Raw genomic sequence first — 24,305 nt, forward strand, 5'->3', positions numbered from 1 at the left:
GCCACTCTGGGTCTTCCAGTTTCCCGGCGTGCTTCGGGCCCGCCAAATGGGAGGGGGAGACGCAAGATGGCGGCAGCCGCGAACTCCGGCTCCAGCCTCCCGCTGTTCGACTGCCCGACCTGGTGAGTGGCGGGGCGACCAGCGTTGGAGTGGCCTGGTCTGCGCTGGCCTGGGCTGGCCGGCCGGCTCATTTCTCGCAGCGAGCCGAACGGCCCAGACGCTCTGGGATTGACTGAGGGAGAACTGCCCGTCGGGCCGGGCGGCGTGTGGAGGAACCAGGAATCCGGAGCCCGGGCCCAGGAACTGAGGAAACCTAGAGTTGGAGACTCTGAGGCGCTCGCTTAGGCAACCCCTCGACGATCCCCCGGTTGCCCGTGCGCTTTGGGGCCTTGGCCCCAAACTTACCCAACTCCTCACCGTGTGCCTGGGGCTCTGGTGGAGCACCATTCCTGCCCCCCAGCCCTCTGTCCCGAGCGCGCACGAGCTAGCTTCCCGCCCCCACCCCCACCCCCTTAGAGTCCCGCGTCCCGCGGTTGTTGCTGCAGCCTGGGTGCGGTACTTGCCGGTCTCTCGCAGACTGGGAGCTCCCTGAGGGCAGGAACGGCTCAGACCTACTTCTCTGAGCGACCAGCGCGAAGCCGGGCACCAGAGGGCATCAGTGATTGTTAGGATGAACCCTTTTCCTCCCTCCATAGGTTCTTGGGACTAAGGAAAAATTTTAATTTAGTTTTTGAGGAGGATACAAGATGAATACATTTAAATTGCCTTTCAGGAAGACTCATCCGAGTTAGAGCTATTTTTGCACTAGCTCATCACAGTGTATTGTTTGTTTGTTACTCCCTGGCTCCTGTTGTATTGAGATTTTTCAAGGGCAAGGGCCGTCTGATACATCGTTATGTTCCCAGCTCTTAGGCCTGAGCCAGGCATGTAGTAGGATTTCAGAAAGCATGTTTTGGATGTAACTTGGCTCTCCCCGTATTTCAGACAAAATGGGCATTTGTCCGATGCACTGTCTTTCCAGCAACCTCCATAGAGGAGTTTGGGTCAGGATTGTGAGATGCCTGTGTTGCATCTTCATTTGGATGGATGGGTGCATTTTTGTGTGTGCAAATAGGGCCTCTGGCAAGATTGTTCAGACTTCAAAGGAGCAAACACAGGAAGCAAGTGCATAGGTGGCAATGTCTGGGTCCCTTTGCACTTTTGTACCATTCAGTTGGCGTCAGTCTGCAAATTCTCGGTCCATTTTGGTTCCTTGCTGCATTGATTTTAGAAATTGGACTAGGACAGTAAACTTATAGTTAGACTGTATGAGATGACGTACCATTTCCTCAGCCTGTGGTATATACACCAGGCACCATGTTAGGTGCTTTAACACATATGTATCTCCCTTGAATGGTGTGGTTATAGGAGTATAGAGAAAAGTTCCCTTAAACATGCCATTGTAGAAAGACCTATTCAAGAGTAACAACTGCCTCATGTATTTATTGGTACCTGGTTTCATAGGCATAGTTTTGAATTGCCCTGCCTCCCTTAATTATGTGATTCTGATTTGGTCTCAGAGATCAGAACAATATCCTCTGCTTATTCTGTGATGAGACAAATCTTGATCAGCCCCAAACATCAACTGATTTATTCTACCTTTATATGGTATTAGTGATAGTAGCAAATCTTAGATTCAGACTCCAAGTGACCACACAGCCCCAGCTCTAGTACTTGCGCTCTCTGTGCTGCTTTCTCTCCAAGGTAGATAATCCAGTGTTAAAATATAGGTTTCTTTGGTGCTGCTCTAAATACAGATCCACTAAAATCTTGTTCTAGAGCAGTTGAATCACTGGGGAAGTAAGTGTCGAATGTAGGAAGGAGCTGTAATAACAGTGAAGTAGATGACATTTCTGCTTGAACATGAACTAATTATAGACTGGTAGGAGAGCCACAGTATTGAATGGGATAATAACTGTAAATAGTATTTACAAACTCATCCTGAAAATGCTTTTTTCATTCTTATTTTCCAGGGCAGGTAAACCCCCTCCTGGTTTACATCTGGATGTAGTCAAAGGAGACAAGCTAATTGAGGTATGGAAATACATGTCTTCCCTTTTGTCCCACCACACTGAAGATTTTTGCTAGTGACTCACTTTTCCACCCCCTCTCCTGTGCTTTGTTTTCTAGCAGTGCTGTTTTCGTTCATCCTGATTTTTTTTTCTATTAAAAGCACATGGTGATATAACACATTCAAACTTTGTATCTCCCATAGACACTCAGTTTTTTGTGACTTCTCTCACCTTCCAAATGAGGGGCTTTAATAGATCCTAGGCCTATAGGCCTCTGTCAAACTGGATGCCCTATAACTTGGTGAATTCCTTCTCTCTGAGTATATGGAGTTATGTAGAAGATGCAAGATCTGCAGTAACTGAAGAAGAAACTTGATTGATATAGATTGAATTTAACTTTTAAGTTGCTTTTATGAGATTCAAACCCAAGTCCTTCAAAGAAGATAGTAAACTAAGATTTTTTGCTCAAAAAGGAGAATGGAATGGTGATGAAATTCTTTTATTCATTCAGAAATTTACTGAATGCGTTCTAGGTGCCAGTCATTGCGCTGGATATAGGGACTTCAGCAGTGAACATGACAAGCATGGCCCTGTCCTCAAAGAAATCATCTGGTGGGAAAGACAAAATCACACAAAAAATTACATGACTATAATTGAAATAAATACTCTAAGGGACAAGTTTAGCAGAATTCCAGTTTTTCTACAAGTCTCTAGAATGAAAACAATATAGAACTTTAAGAGAATATCAATTTTGATTAGCTATTATGTTGTATAACTTTTTTTTAAAAATCTTTATGTTATTTCCAAGAAATGGAAATTAAGCTCACTGTGACTGTAGAGTTGTGAGTCTCCATGTTTTTGACCCATTTAAGTTCAGGGCCCTGATAGTGAGTGCAGTTATTTTCCTCTGATGCATATAGTAAAAACATTGCACTCCATAATGAAAACTGGGAGATCTCCTGAAGGATGTTTTGTAAATACATTGTTTTCATTTTTAGGATGTTGTAGAGATACCCATGTATTTTACAAAGTATTAAGGCATGAGTTGTGATGAATTCTGTTATTAATTCATCAAGCTCTTAGCTAGTCACTTAGAGACCCTTTGCTATGGTTCTTCTATCATAAAGATTACAAAACATCGGAATTATTCAAGGGAATGATTTAGCTAAAATGTCTGTTTTTTCCTAAGGACTGTTCCACACATATAAAATATCATTGCTAAATAGACATATAGGGGATGTTCCCATGTGGCACAGCAGAAACAAATCTGGCTAGTATCCATGAGGATTCAGATTTGATCCCTGGCCTTGCCCAGTGGATCGGGGAATCCAGGGTTGCTATGAACTGTGGTGTAGGTCGCAGATGTGGCTCAGATCCCATGTTGTGTGGCTTTATTTTGACTCCTAACCTGGGAACTTTCATACGCTGCAGGTGTGGCTCTTAAAAAAAGAAATTAAAAAAAAAAAGAAGATATATAGGAATCTGTATGTTTTGTGTGTGTGTTTTGTTTGTTTGTTTGTTTGTTTGTCTTTTTAGGGCCTCACCCGTGGCATATGGAAATTTCCAGGCTATGGGTCGAATCTGAGCTGTAGCCACTGGCCTATGCCACAGCCACAAAATCGCCAGATATGAGCCACACCTGCGACCTGCACCACAGCTCACGGCAATGCCAGAGCCTTGACCCACTGAGCAAGGCTAGGGATCGAACCTGCCTCCTCATATATACTAGTCAGATTCGTTTCCACTGAGCCACGATGGGCACTCCAAGAATCCGTGTTTTGTTTTTTTTTAACCAGTTCAGTAAATCTTTAGTGTGCAACAGGAAGAGACAGGCAGGGAGGCCTAGCTTTAATGACGATATTCCTTTGGGAAATAATTTATATTTCAAAGCACTCTGATATGTCAAACATCCCTCTGTTACTGGTTTCTATTAACTGATAACCTCTTTCAGTACTGTTAGGTGTGTTGAGTTGTCATAAAATTGTCATGTTAAAATCCTTAGACATTACTGTATTGTTTCTGAGAGGGATAGACCTGAAATATGCTTATTTTTTAAGGATTTAGGCAGCACTTGATACTAACCGAGCTATCTGTCCTAGCCTTGTGTCAGAGGCTTGTGATGTGTTGTGGTAGCTGGGTTTAAGAAGTGCAATATTAAAACAAAAGCCATGAGTCGGTTAAGCCCATTGTGTAAAGGTACACTCTGAGTTATAACTCAAAGGCACAACTGGATAATGGTCCTAGCCATAACTAGTTAAGAGATTGTGGCTTTAGTGATTATTTGAAAACTAATGCATTATTTCATTCACTTGGACAGAGGAAGCATATTGTTCAAGAATTCATACATTTTCTTCTTTCTGAGACATGTTATTTTCTCCCTACATTTTTATATGTCTGTAATTGAGGTGCCTTTAATAGTGAATGTATATATTTAATATGGCGGCCCTTTCTGTTTTTCTTCCCCGCTCTAAACATCTAAATCTCTGGTATGTCTTTGGCACTTTAGAATCATAGAAATGTCAGTTTTATATTAGAACCCAAGAGCTGGTGGTCTTATATACTGTTTGCACTGTGGTTAGTAAGTTTAAGTTTATGATTTCTGTGCATATAAATATGAATGGAAAATGCAATGATACTCAACCTGGGATATTACCTAGAGAGAATAAGATGTTGAAATTTCAGGGCTCTTTCAATTCCAAAGCAATGGCTTGCTTATTTATTTATTTATTTATTTTTGTCTTTTTGTCATTTCTTGGGCCGCTCCTGCTGCATATGGAGGTTCCCAGCCTAGGGGTCTAATCGGAGCAGTAGGCACCGGCCTACACCAGAGCCACAGCAGCATCCGAGCCGAGTCTGCAACCTACACCACAGCTCACGGCAACGCCGGATCGTTAACCCACTGAGCAAGGGCAGGGACCGAACCCGCAACCTCATGGCTCCTAGTCTGATTCGTTAACCACTGAGCCACGATGGGAACTCCCAGCAATGGCTTATTTTTAACCCAAGTATTAATACTTAAATCTGTGCAGACATGGGGGTCATTGTGTGCTTGAGCTGTCAAGCTGTTGCTAAATCTTAGTCCTCCCTAGTACTAGTGGCCTGGGACAAGCTCTGTGAGCAGCAAGTAGGACTGCTGGACAGGGTTTCCCAGAGGTGACCCACATACCTATTTTAAGCTTTATAGGATAAGCTGGAAAAAAAGTGGTTAAGTGATTATTTAGAAAAAAATCAAGAGTGTCACCCATAATTAAAGTGTGACATGTTCACTCCTTAAAATGTTTTGTGCCATATGGTGCATTTTTTGATGTAGGAAGAATGAAGAAATACATAGTGTAGTGGTTAAAAAAGCTTAGACTTTGAAGTCAGAAAGACCTAAATTTCTAATCCAGTTTATAAATATCTAGCTGTGTGAATTTGCATATATTAATTTCCTTATGCCTCACTTTTCTTATCTATAAAAATAGGAATAACAGTACCTACTTACCTTATAGAGTGATTGTGAGAATGAAGTGACACAGCATAAGAGTCATAGCACAATATGTGGCACGTTAAGTGCTCAGCAGTTGTTAACTGTTATCAGTATGTGAAATATATTTCTGGCTTTGTAAGGAGAACACTAAAGCATGGGGGAGAATAGTAACCCACTGTGAGTTCAGTGACATAACCAGGAACAAAATATAAGCCTCTTGATTTCTAGCTTGGTACCATCTTAACTTGACTGTACTTCTCTACTCAGCTTCGTGCTGTCTTTGCTTAGGGATTATAGAAGGAGCATAGTGTGAAACATGAACCGAGCTTAATGAGACCTTGTGTTTATTTAATTTTTTTTTATTTTTTTTTTATTTTTTTTTATTTTGTCTTTTCTAGAGCCGTACCTGTGGCATATGGATGTTCCCAGGCTAGGGGTTTAATCGGAGCTGCAGCTGAGGGCCTACGCCACAGCAATGCGGGTTCTGAGCCATGTCTGCGACCCACACCACAGCTCATGGCAACGCCTGATCCCTTAAACCCACTGAGCGAGGCCAGGGACCGAACCCGCAACCTCATGGTTCCTAGTTGGATTCGTTAACCACTGAGCCACGACGGGAACTCCGAGACCTTGTGTTTAAAGAAAGAACATAATATATATGAATGAAGGTTATTCTTCAAAGTGCTCATATTGTAGGCTTAAGGAACTGAAAGAAGTGTTAGCAAAAATTTATCTAGGAGTTCCCTTTGTGGCTCAGCAGTAACAAACCTGACTAGTATCCATGAGGATGCAGATTTGATCCTTGGCCTCACTCAGTGAGTTAAGGGTCCCGTGTTGCCGTGAGCTGTGGTATAGCTTGCAGATGTGGCTTGGATCTGGCGTCTCTGTGGCTATGGCCTGTGCCAGCAGCTACAGCTCTGATTTGACCCCTAGCCTGGGAACTTCCATAGGCCACAGGAGCGGCCCTAAAAAGACCTAAAAAAAATTTTTTTTAAATCTAGAGTCCTTCACCTGTCACAGCCTAGTCTACAACCAATCTGTGGCAAAAGACTTTACGGATCTAGGATTGAAAGAAAAATAAAGATAGCCTACTGAGTTTTTCATAAAGCCAAGTTCAGCTTAAAGAGTGATCCTTTATCCTTATACTTATTTGTGGTTAAAATGACCTTTCTTTTATAAAATGATTATGATGATACCAATTGGTGACAATTTAAAAAAAAGTTGTCAGGTGTTCCCACCATGGCACAGCTGGATGGATGGTATCTGCAGTGGAAGGGATGCAGGTTCCATTCCTGGCCTGGTATAGTGGGTTAAGGATCCCATGTTGCCATAGCCCCACCGTAGGTCAAAGCTTCAGCGCAGATTTGATCCCTGGCCCAGGCAGTCCATATGCCCTGGGACAGCCAAAAAGGGAGGAAAAAATGTTTTCAGGAATTCTTGTTGTTGCTCAGTAGGTTAAGGACGTGAGGTTCGGTCCATGGCCTGGCTCAGTTGTTCAAGGATCCAATGTTGCTGGAAGCTGCAGTGTAGGTGGCAGATGTGGCTTGGATTGGGTGTTGCTGTGGTGTAGGGCATAGTTGCAGTTCCGATTTGACCCCTGGTCTGGGAACTTCCATATGCCACAGGTGTCCCCATAAAAAGGGGGGGGAAAAGTTCTCATTTGGTAAATGTGGGGGCTGTTTTAGTCCCCACAATTTTTTCCCACAATTTTTAATTTATTAAAAAATTTTATTTATATTTGGCCTCGCCTGTGCCGGGCAGAATTTCCTGGGCCGGGGATTAAACCTGTGCTACAGCAGTGACAATGCTGGATCCTCAACTACCGGGCCACCAGGGAACTCCCACAATTAATTAATTAAATTAATTACTAGAATATTTTGGGGGAGCCACACCCACAGCATGTAAAAGTTCCTGGGCTAGGGACTGAAGCTGCGCCACAGCAGTGACCCAAGCTGCAGTGACAACAGTGAATCCTTAGCCTGTTGTGCCACAAGAGAATTCCCCACGATTTTTAAAATAACAGTTTGCTGGTCTGTGAAATTCCCTTTTCTGCTATTATATTGGGGTATTATATAGTTTTATTTTTTTCCAGTGCAAAGTAGCAACTAGAAACATTTTGGAGCTCTTAGAATTGTTTGAGACCCATGGCACTCTTTAGAATATTATCATCGCAGGTCATTCACACCTAAGGTAAATCCCAGCTCTGCCACTCAACCAGCTGGACTGCCTTGGATGAATGACTCTGAATCTTTTGCCTTAACTTTAAAAATAAAGGTGATACTTAGTTCACAGAATTGTTTCGAGGATTAGATGAGATAGGTTTTTTTTTGTTTTTTGTTTTTTTTTCCTTTTCTAGGGCCGCTCCCAAGGCATATGGAGGTTCCCAGGCTAGGGGTCTAATCAGAGCGGTAGGCACCAGCCTACACCAGAGCCACAGCAGCATCCGAGCCAAGTTTGTGACCTACACCACAGCTCACGGCAACGCCAGATCCTTAACTCACTGGTCGAGGCCAGGGATCGAACCCTCAACCTCATGGTTCCTAGTCAGATTCATTAACCATGGAGCCACGACAGGAACTCCTAGATGAGATAATATTTAAAATGACTAGCAATAATAGTCCTTCAACAAATGTGAATCCCTATATCCCTTCCCCCAAGCCTGAACAATCTTTGCCCTGTGAAGTTTTTTCCACATTTAGACACAACAAATACTCATTTAGAGTTAACTTTGAGTAATGCTTTTTCTGTGGCCAAATGAAATGGGACAGTGAAGTTAGATTTAGAGGCTCATATAATGATGTCTAATGTAATTCCACTTCCTAAAAGGGGTTCCAGAGTACTTTGGGGCTCTGGAAGCATGATTAGAATATAGATAGGCATTTATACCCTCTTTCTTTCCTAATCAATTGATAATTTGCATTCAAACGTATGTTTTCTGAAAAGCAGAAAATATTACTTCATAATGTTACTGTTTTATAGGCATGCTTTGTGTTTTTGTTTCCTGCTTGACCTAGAATTAAGAGTCAGTGAAATCTTAAATTTCCAATGGACAGAAGATAACAACTCTTGCAGGCCATTTACATCTAACAGAATTAAGAAAAGTTCGGAGTTGCCTTCGTGGCTCAGTGGTAACAAACCTGAGGATGCAGGTTCAATCCCTGGCCTTGCTCAGTGGGTTAAGGATCTGGCGTTGCTGTGAGCTGTGGTGTAGGCTGAAGATGTAGCTCACATCTCGCATTGCTGTGGCTCTGGCATAGGCTGGCAGCTGTAGCTTCAATTCGACCCCTAGCCTGGGAGCTTGCGTATGCCGCACCTGCAGCCCTAAAAAGCAAAAAAAGAATTAGAAAAAGTTCTTTTCATATCAACACTAGACATTTAATCATTATTTTGTGGAGATTAGTTGCCATCCATTTCCTAAAAGTGTTAGTAAATTATTCTGAGCTCTTTATTTTGAAGAATGATAGGAAATATACACACACACATACTTTTTTTTTTTTTTTTTTAACCTTCACAAGGAATTTTGTCTTCTCAAGATGCTCTACTTGATTGGAAGAATTTTTGCTAAACCTTGTTGAAACAAGCTTTAAGTAATATTTAATTTAATATTTATTTAGAAACTGATTATTGATGAGAAGAAGTATTACTTATTTGGGAGAAACCCTGATTTGTGTGACTTTACCATTGACCACCAGTCTTGCTCTCGGGTCCACGCTGCCTTGGTCTACCACAAGCATCTGAAGAGAGTTTTCCTAATAGATCTCAACAGTAGTAAGTAACTTATATACCATCCGATTTCACACATTCCCTTTTGGGCAATGTGAAAATGCTCTTTTGGGTTCTTAAGTTTTAAAGTCGTGTTTTATTGCTCACTGAGGAAGTTTGATGTTTGGTTTTTAAATCAACCTCCATTCCTGTGAAATCTCCTATTTTCCTAAAATAATTGATTGGAGAGAGAAGAGGTTTTGGGAGAGCACTTTCCTGGAGGAAGCACTGTATTTAGAGAGAACCAAAAAAAGCACCCAGGAATCAGGAACTGTGGGTGTTCAAGTGTTTATGGGCCCATCATAGACTGTGGTCCAATTTAAGTAGAAGCTGTGAGTAGCTCTATTAATGTAGTCGAGTTGTGATACAGGACATTAAAAAAATACTTGTTTTGGGAGTTCTTGCTGTGGCACAACCCGATTGGCAGCATCTTAGGAGCACTGGGATGCAGGGTTACTCCCTGACCTAGCACAGTGGGTTAAGGATCTAGCATTGCTTCAGCTGTGGCTTAGGTTGCAGCGGTGGCTCGAATCTGATCTCTGGCCCGGGAACTCCATATGCCACGAGTGCAGCCAAAAAGGAAAAAAAAAAAAAAATGCTTGTTTTGAGCAAAGGTTAATTTTTTATAATGGGTTCTTTACCCCAGCTACATTTTGCTTTGACTACTAATAACATAAATTTTCTGGAGTTCCCGTCGTGGCTCAGTGGTTAACGAACCCGACTAGGAACCCTGAGGTTGCGGGTTCTATCCCTGGCCTCGTTCAGTGGGTTAAGGACCCGGCGTTGCCATGAGCTGAGGTGTAGGTCGCAGGTGCGGCTCAGATCCTGTGTTGCTATGGCTGTAGTGTAGGCTGGCAGCTGTAGCTCCAGTTGGACCCCTAGCCTGGGAACCTCCATATGCTGCGGGTGTGGCCCTAAAAAGACAAATAAATAAATAAATATATTTAAAAAAATTTTTCTGTGAACACCAACTAATAAGATTTTCAGGTTTGTCAAAGGTAGTCCCAAAAATGCAACTGAGACTTACTGCATGGGGCCTTGAAGTGTGTTCATTTTGCCTGCATATAATTATAGCATAAAATATAAAGGATCTGCTTCCTGGGTTGATCATATTTTACTTCTTCCTCCCATCTCCAACACACACACATACACACATTACACATCACCCCAGTCTGCTTATAATAATGGTTTTCGAGAGCCTTGTCTCAGAAGTACTTACTTGCAAATTTATCTCATCTTTTCTCTCCATTTCATAATATGCAGAATGCAGACATGGACAAATATTCAGACTCTCCGGTGGGATTTTGGCTTCCCTTGCCATTGACATTGCACCTGTTTCTGCCAGCTTGCTTTCTTATCCTGGGGAAAACCCAAACATAATGGCCGCCAGGCCAGCAGTTCCTATGTTCCTTAGACTTTGGGCTAGAGAGGTCAGACCATAGCAATTCCTCTCTCCTGCCTTGGGGGCATGGCTCTTGCTGGGTTGGAGCCATTCCTTCTGGACCCAGAATGGATCCAAGCCTGTCTGGCAGCAGAGCGCAAGCAGTGGTATTTGTTATGTGGGGTAACAGCAGGTGTGAAGATGTGTAAGAAATCTGCTGAAGAGATTCAAGATTCAGTGAAGGAGTTTCCTTTTCATTGTGACCCATGACAAGGGATGCAAAGTGGACCCAGTGCCATTTCCATTTTAAAAAGCAAAACTGATGTGCTGGGAGGAGCTGCTCTCTCTTCTACAACTCAGGTTAGTTTTTTATTTTTTCCCTCTCTTACATTTCTGATTTGGTTATTCCCAGCACACGGCACTTTCTTGGGTCACATTCGGTTGGAACCTCACAAGCCTCAGCAAATTCCCATCGATTCCACGGTCTCATTTGGTGCATCCACAAGGGCATACACTCTACGAGAGAAGCCTCAGACATTGCCATCGGCTGTGAAAGGAGATGAGAAGATGGGTGGAGAGGATGATGAACTCAAGGGCTTACTGGGGCTTCCAGAGGAGGAAACAGAGCTTGATGTAATTCTCTTTCTATGTCATTGTCATGTCTTTTGGGACTCTGATTTTTGCAGTTTTTAGCTGTGGTGTGTAGCTTGAAATGCCAGTGAGTTAGCAGCTGGAGATTTTCTTGAGCCCAGTAACAGGCCTTTGCCACTTTGGCAGTGTGGTGTGGCTCTTGGAGAGCTGCATTGTGTGGGTTTGGCTGTGCATTACCAGGGCTAACTAGGAGACTGGATTTCCTGCCAGTAGACCCTCATGGTTGTCTATCGGATGTTAGAAGCCAAGGCTGGGAGTTACGTCTTTACAGAATTGCACTGGCCAGTGCAGTAGCCATTAACCACATTTTAAGTACTCAGTAGTCACTTGTAGCTAGTGACTAACCATATTGAATAGCACTAACAGTAAAACCTTTCCATCATCCAGAAAATTTGATTGGACAGCACTCGCTTACAGAGATTGAAACTTTCATTCATTTATGTAGCTCTTTTTTAAATTGTCAGCCCAAGAATCTCCTGAATAAAACTAGACTACTTTTGCTCTGGGCCTGGCTGCCATGAAGGCCATGAATTTTACAAGATTTAAATTTAATGTGCTAAGGTTTTCCTCTTCTAGGGCAGATCCTAGGAGTTGGTGATGTAGCTGTTGTCTTCACATATCTGTCACTGTATTGATGTGACTGGTTGTATCCAGGTAGATCAAATGTCAGCCTTTCTTTAACTGCCCATATGCATTTACTATCCTTGTACACCGAGGCAGTTTCACAGCCCTTTGGGAGAAAAGCACAATAGAAATCTTACAACTTAAAAGTTATTTTGTTCTAAGGGAGTTGCCTCATAGCCAGGGACCTTGTTAGCAATCACTCTTGTTCTTTCTCCTCTTTTAGTTCAGTATATTAGGTCATCTCTGGGTCCTTGTTCTCAAGACATTTGGAAAATCTCAAACTGCAGTGCAGATTGGATTAAGTCCAGGGGATTGGGAAGAGGCAGGCAGCAGTGCTGAGGCCAAGTTAATCATTGAGATGGATGGATAGTTATGAATAGAAATGGGGCCAGATGCAGTGATGGGAAGTGACAAGATATTAATGCCAAATATTCAGTGCCCTGGCAATGTCCTTACAAGTTTTAAAGGAGAGAACTACTGGGAAAGAAGCTATCAGTTGTCCCTTCTCATCTCTGTTTTTTCACTTAAAAACAATTCAGGGATTTCTTCTCAGTTGCATTCCTTTAATTCTCAGCATGAAGATATGATAACCTTTCTTCAAAAAAACCCAAAACTTCAGTTCCAGGGTTTTTGCACAGATGTCCTATTTTTAGCTCAAGGCCCTTCACCTCCTTTTGAATATCACTATCCCACTAGTCATTGCAGATGTTCCACATTCTGTCAAGTGAGGCTTGTTGGTATCAGAGTCTAGGGACAGGGATGAGTCTTTTCTGAGTGCTGAAGAGAATTTCAACTGCATGGAAAGGTCCAGGTTAGCTCCTGAGACCTTCCCGCTCTTTGTTTGGTAACAGTCTCCTTCAGATTCCCTTGTACTTATTCCTGTTTTTCCCCTGTGAACCCTGGCCCAGAACCTGACAGAGTTCAATACTGCCCACAACAAGCGTATTTCCACTCTCACCATTGAGGAGGGGAATCTGGACATTCAGAGACCAAAGAGGAAAAGGAAGAACTCACGGGTGACCTTCAGTGAGGATGATGAGATCATCAACCCAGGTGAGGAATCTTCATAGTTTTTTCTGATGCAAAAGCTGTGATCTAAAAAAAAAAAAAAAAAATGCTGTGATCTTGGAGTTGCCGCATGGCACAGCGGGATTGGCTGTATCTCTGCAGCACCAGGACACATGTTTGATCCCTGGCCCAGCACAGTGGGTTAAAGGATCCAGCATCACCACAGCTGTGGCTCAGATCTGCTCCCTGGCCCAGGAACTCCATATGCCACGGGATGTCCAAAAAAAGAGGAAGAAAGAAAGCTATGATCTCAGCAGTGCACATAACTTGTAGGTCAGTTGTAATGTTTCACAACAAGGTTTAGGATTGCAGGTGCTATGTTGAGGGGAGATATTTTTGTACAGTGTAAACATACCTTGGAGATATGAGTTTGGTTTAAGACCACCACAGTAAAGTGAGTATTGCAAAGTGTAAAATATCATTCTATCTAAAAAGACAATGTATATGTCTTCATTAAAAAATGCTTTATTGCTAAAAAAATGCTAGCCATCATTTGCGCCTTCAGGGAGTCGTAATCTTTTTGCGGTAGTAACGACAAAGATCACTGATCACAGATGACTATAACAAATATAATAGTATGGAAAAGTTTGAAATATTGTGAGAACTACCAAAATGTAACACAAAGACACAAAGTGAGTGAATGCTGTTGGGAAAATGGCACTTACAGACTTGCTTGACACAGAGTTGCCACTAACCTCCAATTTATAAAATCCCAGTGTCTGTGAAGTGCAGTAAAACAAGGTATGCCTGTACGTGGATGGAATACCCCGATCACTCAAGCATTATCCAGCTGCGATGTGAAAGAAATACCTAAAGGAAGGGTCCATATAATGCAGTGTACAGAGCAAGGCTGCACTTCTCCTTTGCTGATCCAATATGTCTGTCATAGTGGAGGTTGAGTAAAGTATAGCTCTGTGCTGTCTTTACCTCAAAGGAGTCTTCATGGGCTTCCAAATATGATTTGTAACCCTAAGATTGGAGAGCTTTCTGCCACTTTTTTTTTTTTTTTTTTTTTTTTTTTTTGTCTTTTTGTGTTTTCTTGAGCCGCTCCCATGGCGTATGGAGGTTCCCAGGCCAGGGATCAAATCGGAGTTATAGCCACCATTCTATGCCACAGCAACACGGTATCCAAGCCGTGTCCACAACCTACACCACAGCTCACGGCAACGCCAGATCCTTAACCCACTGAGCAAGGCCAGGGATCGAACCCGCAACCTCATGGTTCCTAGTCGGATTCGTTAACCACTGCGCCACGGCAGGAACTCCTTTCTGCCACTTTTAACCACATTAAAGGCCATAACTTTCAGGTAGTTTGTGTGGAAACATCAGCAAGAAGAGAGCATCAGTTTATGGGAAGGCCGATGAGTTTACCCATTTCTTCCATCATTCAACATTCATTTATTGGGCTCATATTCTATCTCAAGAGCTCTGGGAAGTAGATGGCATAGACTGGGGAGGTGTAGTTTATACAGTGAAGATGGAATTGAGATTCCAAAAATTCTGTTTGGAAATAAATCTTAATGGGTGGAAACAAGGATCCCAGACAAATTGCTTTTATTTTCCAAATTGAAATGCAGTAAGAATAACTTTCAAATTATGTGTTTAGTTTCAAAATATCAATTATTTAATATTAATTTATTATTTAAATAAAGAAAATCTGTTCCAGTGACAGCTTGTGGGAAAAAAAGATCTAATTGAAAATGCAGTCTGAGTCATCTGGGATGTGGAAACTAATCAAGTTTGGTTTAAGATTGCATTAATGGAATCATAGAGGGCAGTACCCTATGGCTGTGTTCTGAGCAGAACACAATGCAAGCATGCAAAATGCAAGCATGGCCTTAAGCACCAAATGTGTCATATAGTATTGAGGGAGGAGGAGACTCCCAGCTCTACAAAGTGGTCCCTGAGGAGCACAGCAGTAACAAACCCAACTAGGATCCACGAGGCTGTTGCGGCTCCGCAGTTACAAACCCAGCTAGGATCCATGAGGATGCAGGTTCGATCCCTGACCTCAATCAGTAGGTTAAGGATCCGGCATTGCTGTGAGCTGTGGTGTAGGTCACAGACATGGCTCGGATCCAGCGTTGCTGTGGGGCTGTGGTTAGGCTGGCAGCTGGAGCTCGGATTCGACCCCTAGCCTGGGTCCAATATGCCGTTGGGTGCAGCCTTAAAAAGCAGAAAAAAACAAACAAAAAGCCGAAGTGGTCCCTGAATGCTGGGAACAATGCATGAGGGAGAACAGATTGGAGGAGGCACAGTCCATGATGGTGGATGTTTGCAAGGCTGACCTTTGGGAGGAAGGAGTGGGCGAAACCAGAGCCTGAGTAGCAAGTATTTGGCTCAGCATAAAAAGCAACAACACATCTCTATATTTAAGGGAAGAATTAAAAGAATTCCTCAGAAGGAGTTTGGGGCGTTCATTCTACTGACTTTAGTTCACTTTCTGATGATGTGTGAAGAAGAATGATTTATCCCTCAAAATAGAGGATGCCCAAGGGAATGTTCAGGTGGGAGCTGGATGACTAATCTGTGAAGTTTATTTCTGGGTGCCAGATAAAAGTTTCTAGGGATTGGACCTAGAAATTTGTAGGGTTTTTTGTTTTGTTTTATTTTAAAAATTTTTTCTTTATGTAGCTGCACCTGCAGCTTATGGAAGGTCCCAGGCTAGGGGTCAAATCAGAGCTGCAGCTGCTGGTCTACACCACAGCCACAGCAATCCCGGATCCTTAACTCACTGAGTGAGGCCAGGGATTGAACCCGAATCCTCATGGACACTGTGTCGGGTTCTTAACCTGCTGAGCCACAATGGGAACTCCAAAAATTAGTTTTGAATAAGCTCTTGTTTGTACTGATGGACAGCCACCAATTCGAGGATCACTGGACTGGATAATTTTTTAAGTCTCTTTCAGGACTCAGGGTCTGATATGTTCTGTTTTTCTCCTTGAAAAGTATTGCCCGGAGTTCCTGTTGTGGCTTAGTGGTTAACGAATCCTACTAGGAACGATGAGGTTGCAGGTTCGATCCCTGGCCTCGCTCAGTGGGTTAAGGATCTGGCGTTGCTCTGAGCTCTGGTGTAGGTCGAAGATGTGGCTTGGATCCTGCGCTGCTGTGGCTGTGGCGTAGGCCAGTGGCTACAGCTCTAGTTTGACCCCTAGCTTGGGAACCTCCATATGCCACGGGTGTGGCCCTAGAAAAGACCAAAAAAAAAAGAGAGAGAGAGACAGAGAAAATTATCGCCATGGAACTTTATTTTTATTTTTTGTTTTAGGCCACACCTGTAGCATGCGGGAAGTTCCCAGGCCAGGAATCAAACCTGTTCTGTGACAGCAACCCAAGCCACTGCAGTGACAATGCCAGATCTTTGTCCCACCAAGTCACATGTGAACTCCTATGGAACTTTATTAAGGCAGTACCTTCAGGCAGAGTGTGCCATAGTGTTTCAGAGCGTGTGTTCTGAAATCAGAGACCCTAGGTATGAAATCCACTCTCTCCACTTAGTGGCTTTGTGACCCTGGCCAAGTGACTTATCAGAGTGCTGACCTCACTGGATTGGTGTGGAGATTAAATGATTACTTGAAAATACCAATGCCCTTGATAAATGTTAGCCATTATCACCACCATCATCTGCCACCCCTTTTGCCTTAACCTGTGTAGACTTCCTATACCAGAAGTAGACTAAGCAAAAAACTTCTAGGTAGATCTTCCAGGAACAGAGCTACCCTGCCTGCGGATCCCAGCTCTAGGAGTCAAATGTGTAGACAACAAGGAGAGGGTGAGAGACTTGAGCACCATTCAGCCAGCACAGGACAAGATCCCCCTGGATGGCTTATTCCCCACCTCCACAGGCTTGTTGTGGGGCATATCCCCTGTTAGCCATGCCTCTTGGGCTCCAATTGTTCCATTTCATTTAACTTTTCTGAAGGGATGATAGGAACAGGACTCCTATGGTGATGAAAGAGAAAATAAGAGTCCCTTTTTTAGAGACCTTGTTCTCCTGATGAGCCTGGATATCTTTTCCTGTTTCTGCTTCCATGTAGAAGCTATTGATTTGTTCATCCATTGAATGACAATTATTTGTGAACGTACTGCTAGGATGTATTCTTTAGCAGCATACTAATAAGTGAAAAGCCAGACTTAAACAAACCAGGGACTAATTGTTCAAATAAGAGATCTTTGTATTCCAGTGGGATTCACGGGAGTGAATACACCCTCAGTGCATTTAAAGTAAGTGTATAATATCTATTAGGGAATGTAATAAGTCTGTACTTGCCTATTTCTACCCACTCCGCCTTCAGTGAGAAAGCTCCTATTCATTTAAGTAATCCAGTCCAATCTCCCCTCTGTGCTGAAGGAGTACTGTTTTTGCACCTCTTGAAACACCTCCATTGTGTCTTAGACTATCTGGTTTTACAACTGTGTACTCCTTAAAGGCAGGATAGTTAGTGTCTTGCTCTTTATGTCCATGCCTGAGGTCCAGAAAATGAGTCTGAGAGACTGACTGACTGCAAACACATCCCTTGGTCTTAGCGCTTTGTCCCTGAAGAGTGAATGAATGAAGCTAGAAGCTTCATGTTACTGTAGGGTACAATGATGTGGGTGTGAAATTGTGAAAAGGGAGCTGACTTCCCACCCAGCCTGGACAGGGGCTTTGGATCCTTTAGTGAGTCTTAGTTATACAGGTATACCTTGGAGATGATGTGGGTTTGGTTCCAGACCCTTCAGTAAAGTGAAGATCCAAGCAAGTCACACAGATTTGTTTGGTTCCCCAGTGCATGTAAAAATTATGTTTCTTCTATAGACTATTAAGTGTGCAATAGCATTATGTCTTAAAAAAACAAAGTACTTGGGTTTTTTGTTTTTGTTTTGTTTTTTTTTTTTTTTACAGTGCTTTAGTTAAAAAATGCTTTGTTGCTGGAGTTCCCATGTGGCTCAGCAGGTTAAGGATCCAGTGTTGAAACTCCAGCGGCTCAGGTCACTGCTGTGGCTCAGGTTTGATCCCTGGCCCAGGGAACCTCTGCATGCAACAGATACAGCCAAAAAGAATTTTTTACAAGCGAACAATGAATCAGAAAAAAGAGAGAGAAAGAAAAGGAAGAAAAATACTTTGTTGCTAAAAAAGTGCTAACCATCATCTGACAATGCAGGGTTGCCACAACCTTCAGTCTAATTGAAAAAAAAAAAAAAAAAAGCAGAAACAAAAAAACACACAGTATCTGCAAAGCACAATAAAGTTAAACACAATAAAACAAGGTATACCTATATATAGTTGTTCAGGTCAAAAGGCAAAGTTAAGCTAGAAGCCCTGGGTCTGAATTCTAATTCTGTTATTTGCTAATGAGTGTGTGTTAGCAAGGGATGTGATGTGTGACCTCTTGGTATGTCACTGTTTATCAATAGCATGGGATTGGTAATGTCTCCTCTTTTTTTTTTCCTCCCCCTTAAAAAGGGAAGTATACGGAGTTCCCTTTGTGGCGCAGTGGAAACAAATCCAACTAGGAACCATGAGGTGGTGGATTTGATCCCTGGCCTTGCTCAGTGGGTTAAGGATCTGGCATTCCCGTGAGCTGTGGTGTAGGTCGTGGACGCGGCTCGGATCTCGAATTGCTGTGTCTGTGGCATAGGCCAGAAGCAACAGCTCGATTCGACCCCTAGCCTGGGAACCTCCCTATGCCGCGGGTGCAGCCCTGAAAAGACAAATAAATAAATAAAATAAAATAAAAAGGGAAGTATATGAAATGGGGAAGAATTTGGGGAAGGTAGCATAGCACAGTGGTCCAGAGCACAGGCCTGTTTCTGGCTGCTTAGATTTATGTCCTGGCTCCACTCCAGAAAGGCGACTGGGCCAGTCACTTTACCCTTCCAAGCCTGAGATTGTTGTCTCATCTATTAAATGTTTGATTTAGTGGTACTCACCTCATAGGGTTGTTGTGAGGAATTTAACTTCAGTAAACACCTGAAGTGGTAGCTGTGTTTTACAAAGATTTGTGATTGCTTTGTTCACAGTGAGCCCTACAACCTTAATCCTTACAATAGCGTACTGAACTAACCCATCCTTTCATGTCTGTTTGCAGAGGATGTGGATCCCTCAGTTGGTCGCTTCCGAAACATGGTCCAGACTGCTGTGGTTCCAGTCAAGGTAGGAAGCTCATTGTGACAGTGTTTGAAATGTCTTACATGGAGTTCCCATCGTGGCACAGTGGTTAATGAATCCAACTAGGAACCATGAGGTTGTGGGTTCGATCCCTAGCCTTGCTCAGTGGGTTAAGGATCCTGCGTTGCCGTGAGCTGTGGTGTAGGTTGCAGACACAGCTTGGATCCCGTGTTGCTGTGACGTAGGTCGGCAGCTACAGCTCCAATTTGACACCTAGCCTGAGAATCTCCATATGCTGGGGGAGCGGCCCAAGAAATGGCAAAAAGACAAAAAAAAAAAAAATGTCTTACAGTCTGGTTTGAAAACCCATTCTTTCAAGTTGTAGGTAAGTGTTAATTAAGTGTGTGCTTAATTTTTTGTTTGTTTGTTTTTTTGTTTTCAGGGCTGCACCTATGGCATGTAGAAGTTCTTGGGCTAGGGGTCTAATCAGAGCTGCAGCTGCCAGCTTGTGCCACAGCCACAGCAACACAGGGTTTGAGCTGCATCTGCAACCTATACTGCAGCTTGCAGCAACACCAGCTCCTTAACCCACTATGTGAGGCCAGCGATTGAACCAGCATCCTCATGGATACTAGTCACATTCTAAACTGGCTGAGCCACAACTGGAACGCCAGTGTGTGCTTAATTTTAAAACGCATTTTTGGTCCCTTTCCTATTTTTCATCCTATGGAAATACTTTTACCCATCTATATCTGACGATCCTGGAGTACATAGAGAGGCTGCAGGTAACCAGCAGCTTGATGCTACGTATAAATTATGGTGTGGTATGAGTCTGTAAATTTATTTCCATCAGGGTGCAGAGAGACTCACCTTTCTTCCTTCCCTTCCTTCCCTTCCTTCCTTTCTTCCCTTCCTTCCTTTCTTCCCTTTCTTCCTTTCTTTCTTCCCTTTCTTTTCTTTCTTTCTTTCTTTCTTTTTCTTTCTTTCTTTGTTTTTTTCTTTCTTTCTTCCCTTTCTTCCTTTCTTTCTTCCCTTTCTTTTCTTTCTTTCTTTCTTTCTTTTTCTTTCTTTCTTTCTTTGTTTCTTTCTTTCTTTCTTTCTTCCCTTTCTTCCTTTCTTTCTTCCCTTTCTTTTCTTTCTTTCTTTCATCTTTTTAGGGCCACGCCTTTGGCATATGGAGGTTCCTAGGCTAGGGGTTGAATCAGAGCTATAGCCTCTGGCCTACGCCACAGCAACATGAGATCTGAGCCGAGTCTGCAACCTATGTCACAGCTCACGGCAATGCCAGATTCTTAACCCACTGAGCAAGGCCAGGAATCAAACCCGTGTCTTCATAGATACTAGTCGAGTTCTTTAACCACTGAGCCACGACAGGAAAGCCAAGATCCACCTTTCTTTAGCCTTCCCTACTTGACTTGAAATAAGCTATGAGGCAAGGAGGAGGCATTGTTACATTTCTGCATGGCACCTCTGGCTTTTGCCATGCCTTTATTTTGTGAATGGGAATGGCACAGATAGAAAAGCCAGCCCACATCTAGGTTAGATTTTAAGATTAGCTCTGTTGAAGAACCAAGTGGTGGAAGTTATACAGTGTTACAATTGCTCAACATGTGGAAGAACCACCTGACAGGGCTGTGCAAAAGGAACACATGGCCCCTGGAAGTGGATCCCTAGTAATAGAGGTATTCCAAAAGTGATTAGGCATTGTGGCTCAGCAGGTTGAGGACCTGATGTTGTCCCTGTGAGAATTTGGGCTGGATCCTTGGCCTGGCTCAGTGGGTCAAGGATCCAGTGTTGCTGTGGCTATGGCATGGGCTGGCAGCTGTGGCTCTGACTCAGTCCTTGACCTGAAACTTCCATATGCCCCAAGTGCAGCCATAAAAAGAAAAAAGAAAGGGGGGAAAAGAAATGATCTGAAGGTGTTCCCTGGTGGCCTAGCAGTTGAGGATCCGGCTTTGTCACTGCTGTGGCTTGAGTTTGATCCCTGGCCCAGAACTTCCACATGCTGTGGGTATGGCCAAAAAATAAAGTGATTCAAAGATGCTGGTCAGAGATAGTATAGAGAGTTTTATTTTTTAAAGAATCTTTAGAGGAGTTCCCTTCGTGGCTGAGCAGTTAATGAACCTGACTAGGATTCATAAGGATGTGGGTTCAATCCCTGGTTTGCTCAGTGGATTAAGGATCTGGCATTGCTGTGGCCGTGGTGTAGGCCAGCAGCTGTAGCTCCAGTTCGACCCCTGGCCTGGGAACCTCCATATACGGGTGCGGCTCTAAAAAGCAAAAAAAAATAAAAAATAAAAACAAAATCTTTAGATTGATAAGATGTGCCAAGTTCCTGGTTAGTCTTTATTTCATCCAAAGGAGTAGGGAGATGAGGAAAGATCTTCCGCTGAACTTCAGTCCAGTGGGAAAAAAATACAAGATGACATTTTTCTGTACAACTCCATAGTATTCATGTCACATTTCCCCTTGAGCTCTTTTCTCTTTTCTTCTTCCTTTGGAATTTCCTGTTGTCTTTAAAGTATAATTTGAATTTTTTTTTTCTTTTTTGGCTGCCCTGTGGCATACAGAGATCCCAGGCCAGGGATCAGATCCAAGCTGCAGTTGCAGCTACACTGGATCCTTTAACCCACTGTGCCAGGCCAGGGGTCGAACCTGCATCTTGGCATTACAGAGATACCACCCATCCCATTGTGCCACAGCGGGGACTCCTTATGTGAATTTTGGCAGATATGCATACCCCTGGGTGACCACCACCATAATCAAGATATAGAAGATCACCCCAGAAAGTTTCCCTATATCCCTTTGCTGTCAGTTCCCTCCCACGCCCAGTCCCAGGCAACCAGTAAACTGCTTCAGTCATTACAAATTTGTTTTGCTCTCAGATTAATGTTTAAAAATTAGGTGCCGAACATGAAGATACTTTGTATTTTCCCCTCAAAAAAGAAAAATTGAAGTACCTACTACTACCTGTTATCACCTCTGTTTCCTGAAAGGGCATTTTAACATCAGAAAAAAGAGAGGGAGGAGCATGACCTTAGAGTAAGAATAGTCAGTTAAACTGGGTAAGTTTTACTTTATGAAAGCTCACACACTGGCCTCATTTTTCTCCATTTGACATAGGATGGTAAACACTTGTGTGTGGAGCAGTGTTTGGGAGCCATCATGTTAGATGACAGCTATAAGGTCTCTTCAGACCCTGAGAACTCAGGACAGTGAGCTGGGCAGTTTGGGAAACAAAACAAGTTAGAGGTTTAGGGGCCTTCCTCAGTTCTTCTTATACTGCAATAGAGGAGGTAAGAGCATTCTCACGCCTCACTTCTTGTCTCCTTTGCTTCTTGTAAACCACAGAAGAAGCGGGTGGAGGGCCCTGGCTCCCTGGGCCTGGAAGAAACAGGGAGCAGGCGCATGCAAAACTTTGCTTTCAGTGGAGGACTCTATGGGGGCCTGCCCCCCACGCACAGTGAAGCCGGCTCCCAGCCACACGGCATCCACGGGACAGCACTCATCGGTGGCTTGCCTATGCCATATCCAAACCTCGCTCCTGACGTGGACTTGACTCCCGTCGTGCCGTCAGCAGTGAACATGAACCCTGCTCCAAACCCTGCCGTCTATAACCCTGAAGCTGTCAACGAACCCAAGAAGAAGAAATATGCAAAAGAGGCTTGGCCGGGCAAGAAGCCCACACCTTCCTTACTGATTTGATATTTTTGGTCATGGAGGAGGGTGGGATTGGGTGGGAATGGGGTGGAAGGGTGATGGGGGAGCTAATGAACTAGGGGAGAAAAACTTTCCATGTGTGCAGTATCGTCTTTCAGAATGTCTCCTGGGCTCCTAACCAAGTAATATTAAAACTGGGGGGGGAGGTTGGACTATCCCAGAAAGACCTGTCTTCAGAACACTTTCATCGTAGAGAAAATTTTTGTACGTTCTTTTCAGTAGACTTCCCTGGCTCTTTCCCAGGTCTTCCATTACCTCCTTTTTCTTTTCTCACTCTTTCTAGGATCATTTTTATTTAAAGTCACATGTCCCAGGGAGAGATTCCAGGCCCTCAGGTTGAATCCAGAGTTGTGGAGGTGACAACAGCATCACCAGCCTTGTGGGTCCAGCAGCCTAACTTACATTTACTATTTCTCCAAGTCGCAGGTAGCAGGAGGGTTGCCACGGAGTCCAGGCTGATTAACAAGAGGGTTAGAATTCTTCACTTAAGCTAATTTAAACTCAGAAGTGTTCTCCTGGGTCAGTGGTTTTGAGGTCCACTAGTTAGCCTTTTCTCTTTTGTCCTTTTCATTGGAATGAGAACATTTTTATTTTCCTTCATTTGTGACCAGTGCCATAGACACAGGTTGATAGTTTTAAACTTACAATATTGTTTGAACTTGTTTTTCTTATTAAACCTGAGTACTCTTCTTGCCCAAGTTTCTCATTTGATTCTAGAGTACTCTTCTCTACTCTCTAAGGCATTACTTTCCTTTTCGAGTGTGTTATGAAGGCAATTTCTAAAGGATATGACCAGTTAGAGCAATTCCAATTACAAAGGAAAATATTTTACTTTGAAGTAACGGGTGTCTCTAAGAGGACGTTTTTAGATGTTGGTTTGGAGGCTCTTTCCCCCCCTGGACCGAGAGCTCTCATTGTCAGAGCTCCCAGACTAGACCTGGCTAACAACCATAGCAGACGGAGATAGGAAACATTGGTATGAGCTTTGTACAGAGATTTGTACATTTGTGTAATAGGCCTTTTCACGCTTTATGTGTAGCTTTTTACCTGTAACCTTTATTACATTGTAAATTAAATGTAACTTTTGTCATTTGGGTGTAGTCTGTGGTTCAATCGCCATCAGCTCTGCCATTAGGAAGTACTTGTCAGAGGTACAGCTGTCAGGCTTGTGATGCTCTGTCCCCATTTTATTACCACAAATGATGATGCCCCCTGATGAATGTGGAGATTCTAATGAGAGATTCCAGTCCCCGGACTGCAGCCTCATCCAGCAAAGTGGGTTAAGAGGTGCCTGCTGCCCTTTGTCAGGACACAGCTGGTAGAGTTCCCCGGTGGCCTAGTGGATTAAGGACCCTGGAGATTGTCACTGCTGTGGCACAGGTTTGATCCCTGGTCCTGGAGCTTAACATAGAAAGAAAAAAGGAGAAAAAAGCCACAGGCCTGACAGACGGCTTTGGGGCCCTTGTCTTGGGTGTGACCACCACCTTC

The 24,305-nt window shown here is 43.3% G+C and overlaps 1 protein-coding gene and 1 non-coding gene across 3 annotated transcripts; both read left to right on the forward strand.

Annotated features, from left to right (window-relative positions):
* Positions 1–3: 3 nt before the first annotated feature.
* On the forward strand, positions 4–23,907 carry PPP1R8 (protein phosphatase 1 regulatory subunit 8). Of its 2 annotated transcripts, NM_001243414.1 has the most exon segments (7): positions 4–122; positions 2,013–2,073; positions 9,135–9,288; positions 11,076–11,296; positions 12,847–12,991; positions 19,078–19,142; positions 22,449–23,907. In NM_001243414.1, coding segments are annotated over 7 exon segments (1,056 nt in total). In that variant the 5' UTR covers positions 4–66; the 3' UTR covers positions 22,803–23,907.
* LOC146402625 (small Cajal body-specific RNA 1) lies at positions 4,117–4,280 on the forward strand. Its single transcript, XR_014808750.1, has one exon.
* Positions 23,908–24,305: the final 398 nt, after the last annotated feature.

Source organism: Sus scrofa, chromosome 6, assembly GCF_054392235.1.
Source record: "Sus scrofa isolate SSC_HxYL_T2T_F1_AM1 chromosome 6, Sscrofa_HxYL_maternal_Yorkshire_Landrace_v2.0, whole genome shotgun sequence".
NCBI classification, from domain to species: domain Eukaryota; kingdom Metazoa; phylum Chordata; class Mammalia; order Artiodactyla; family Suidae; genus Sus; species Sus scrofa.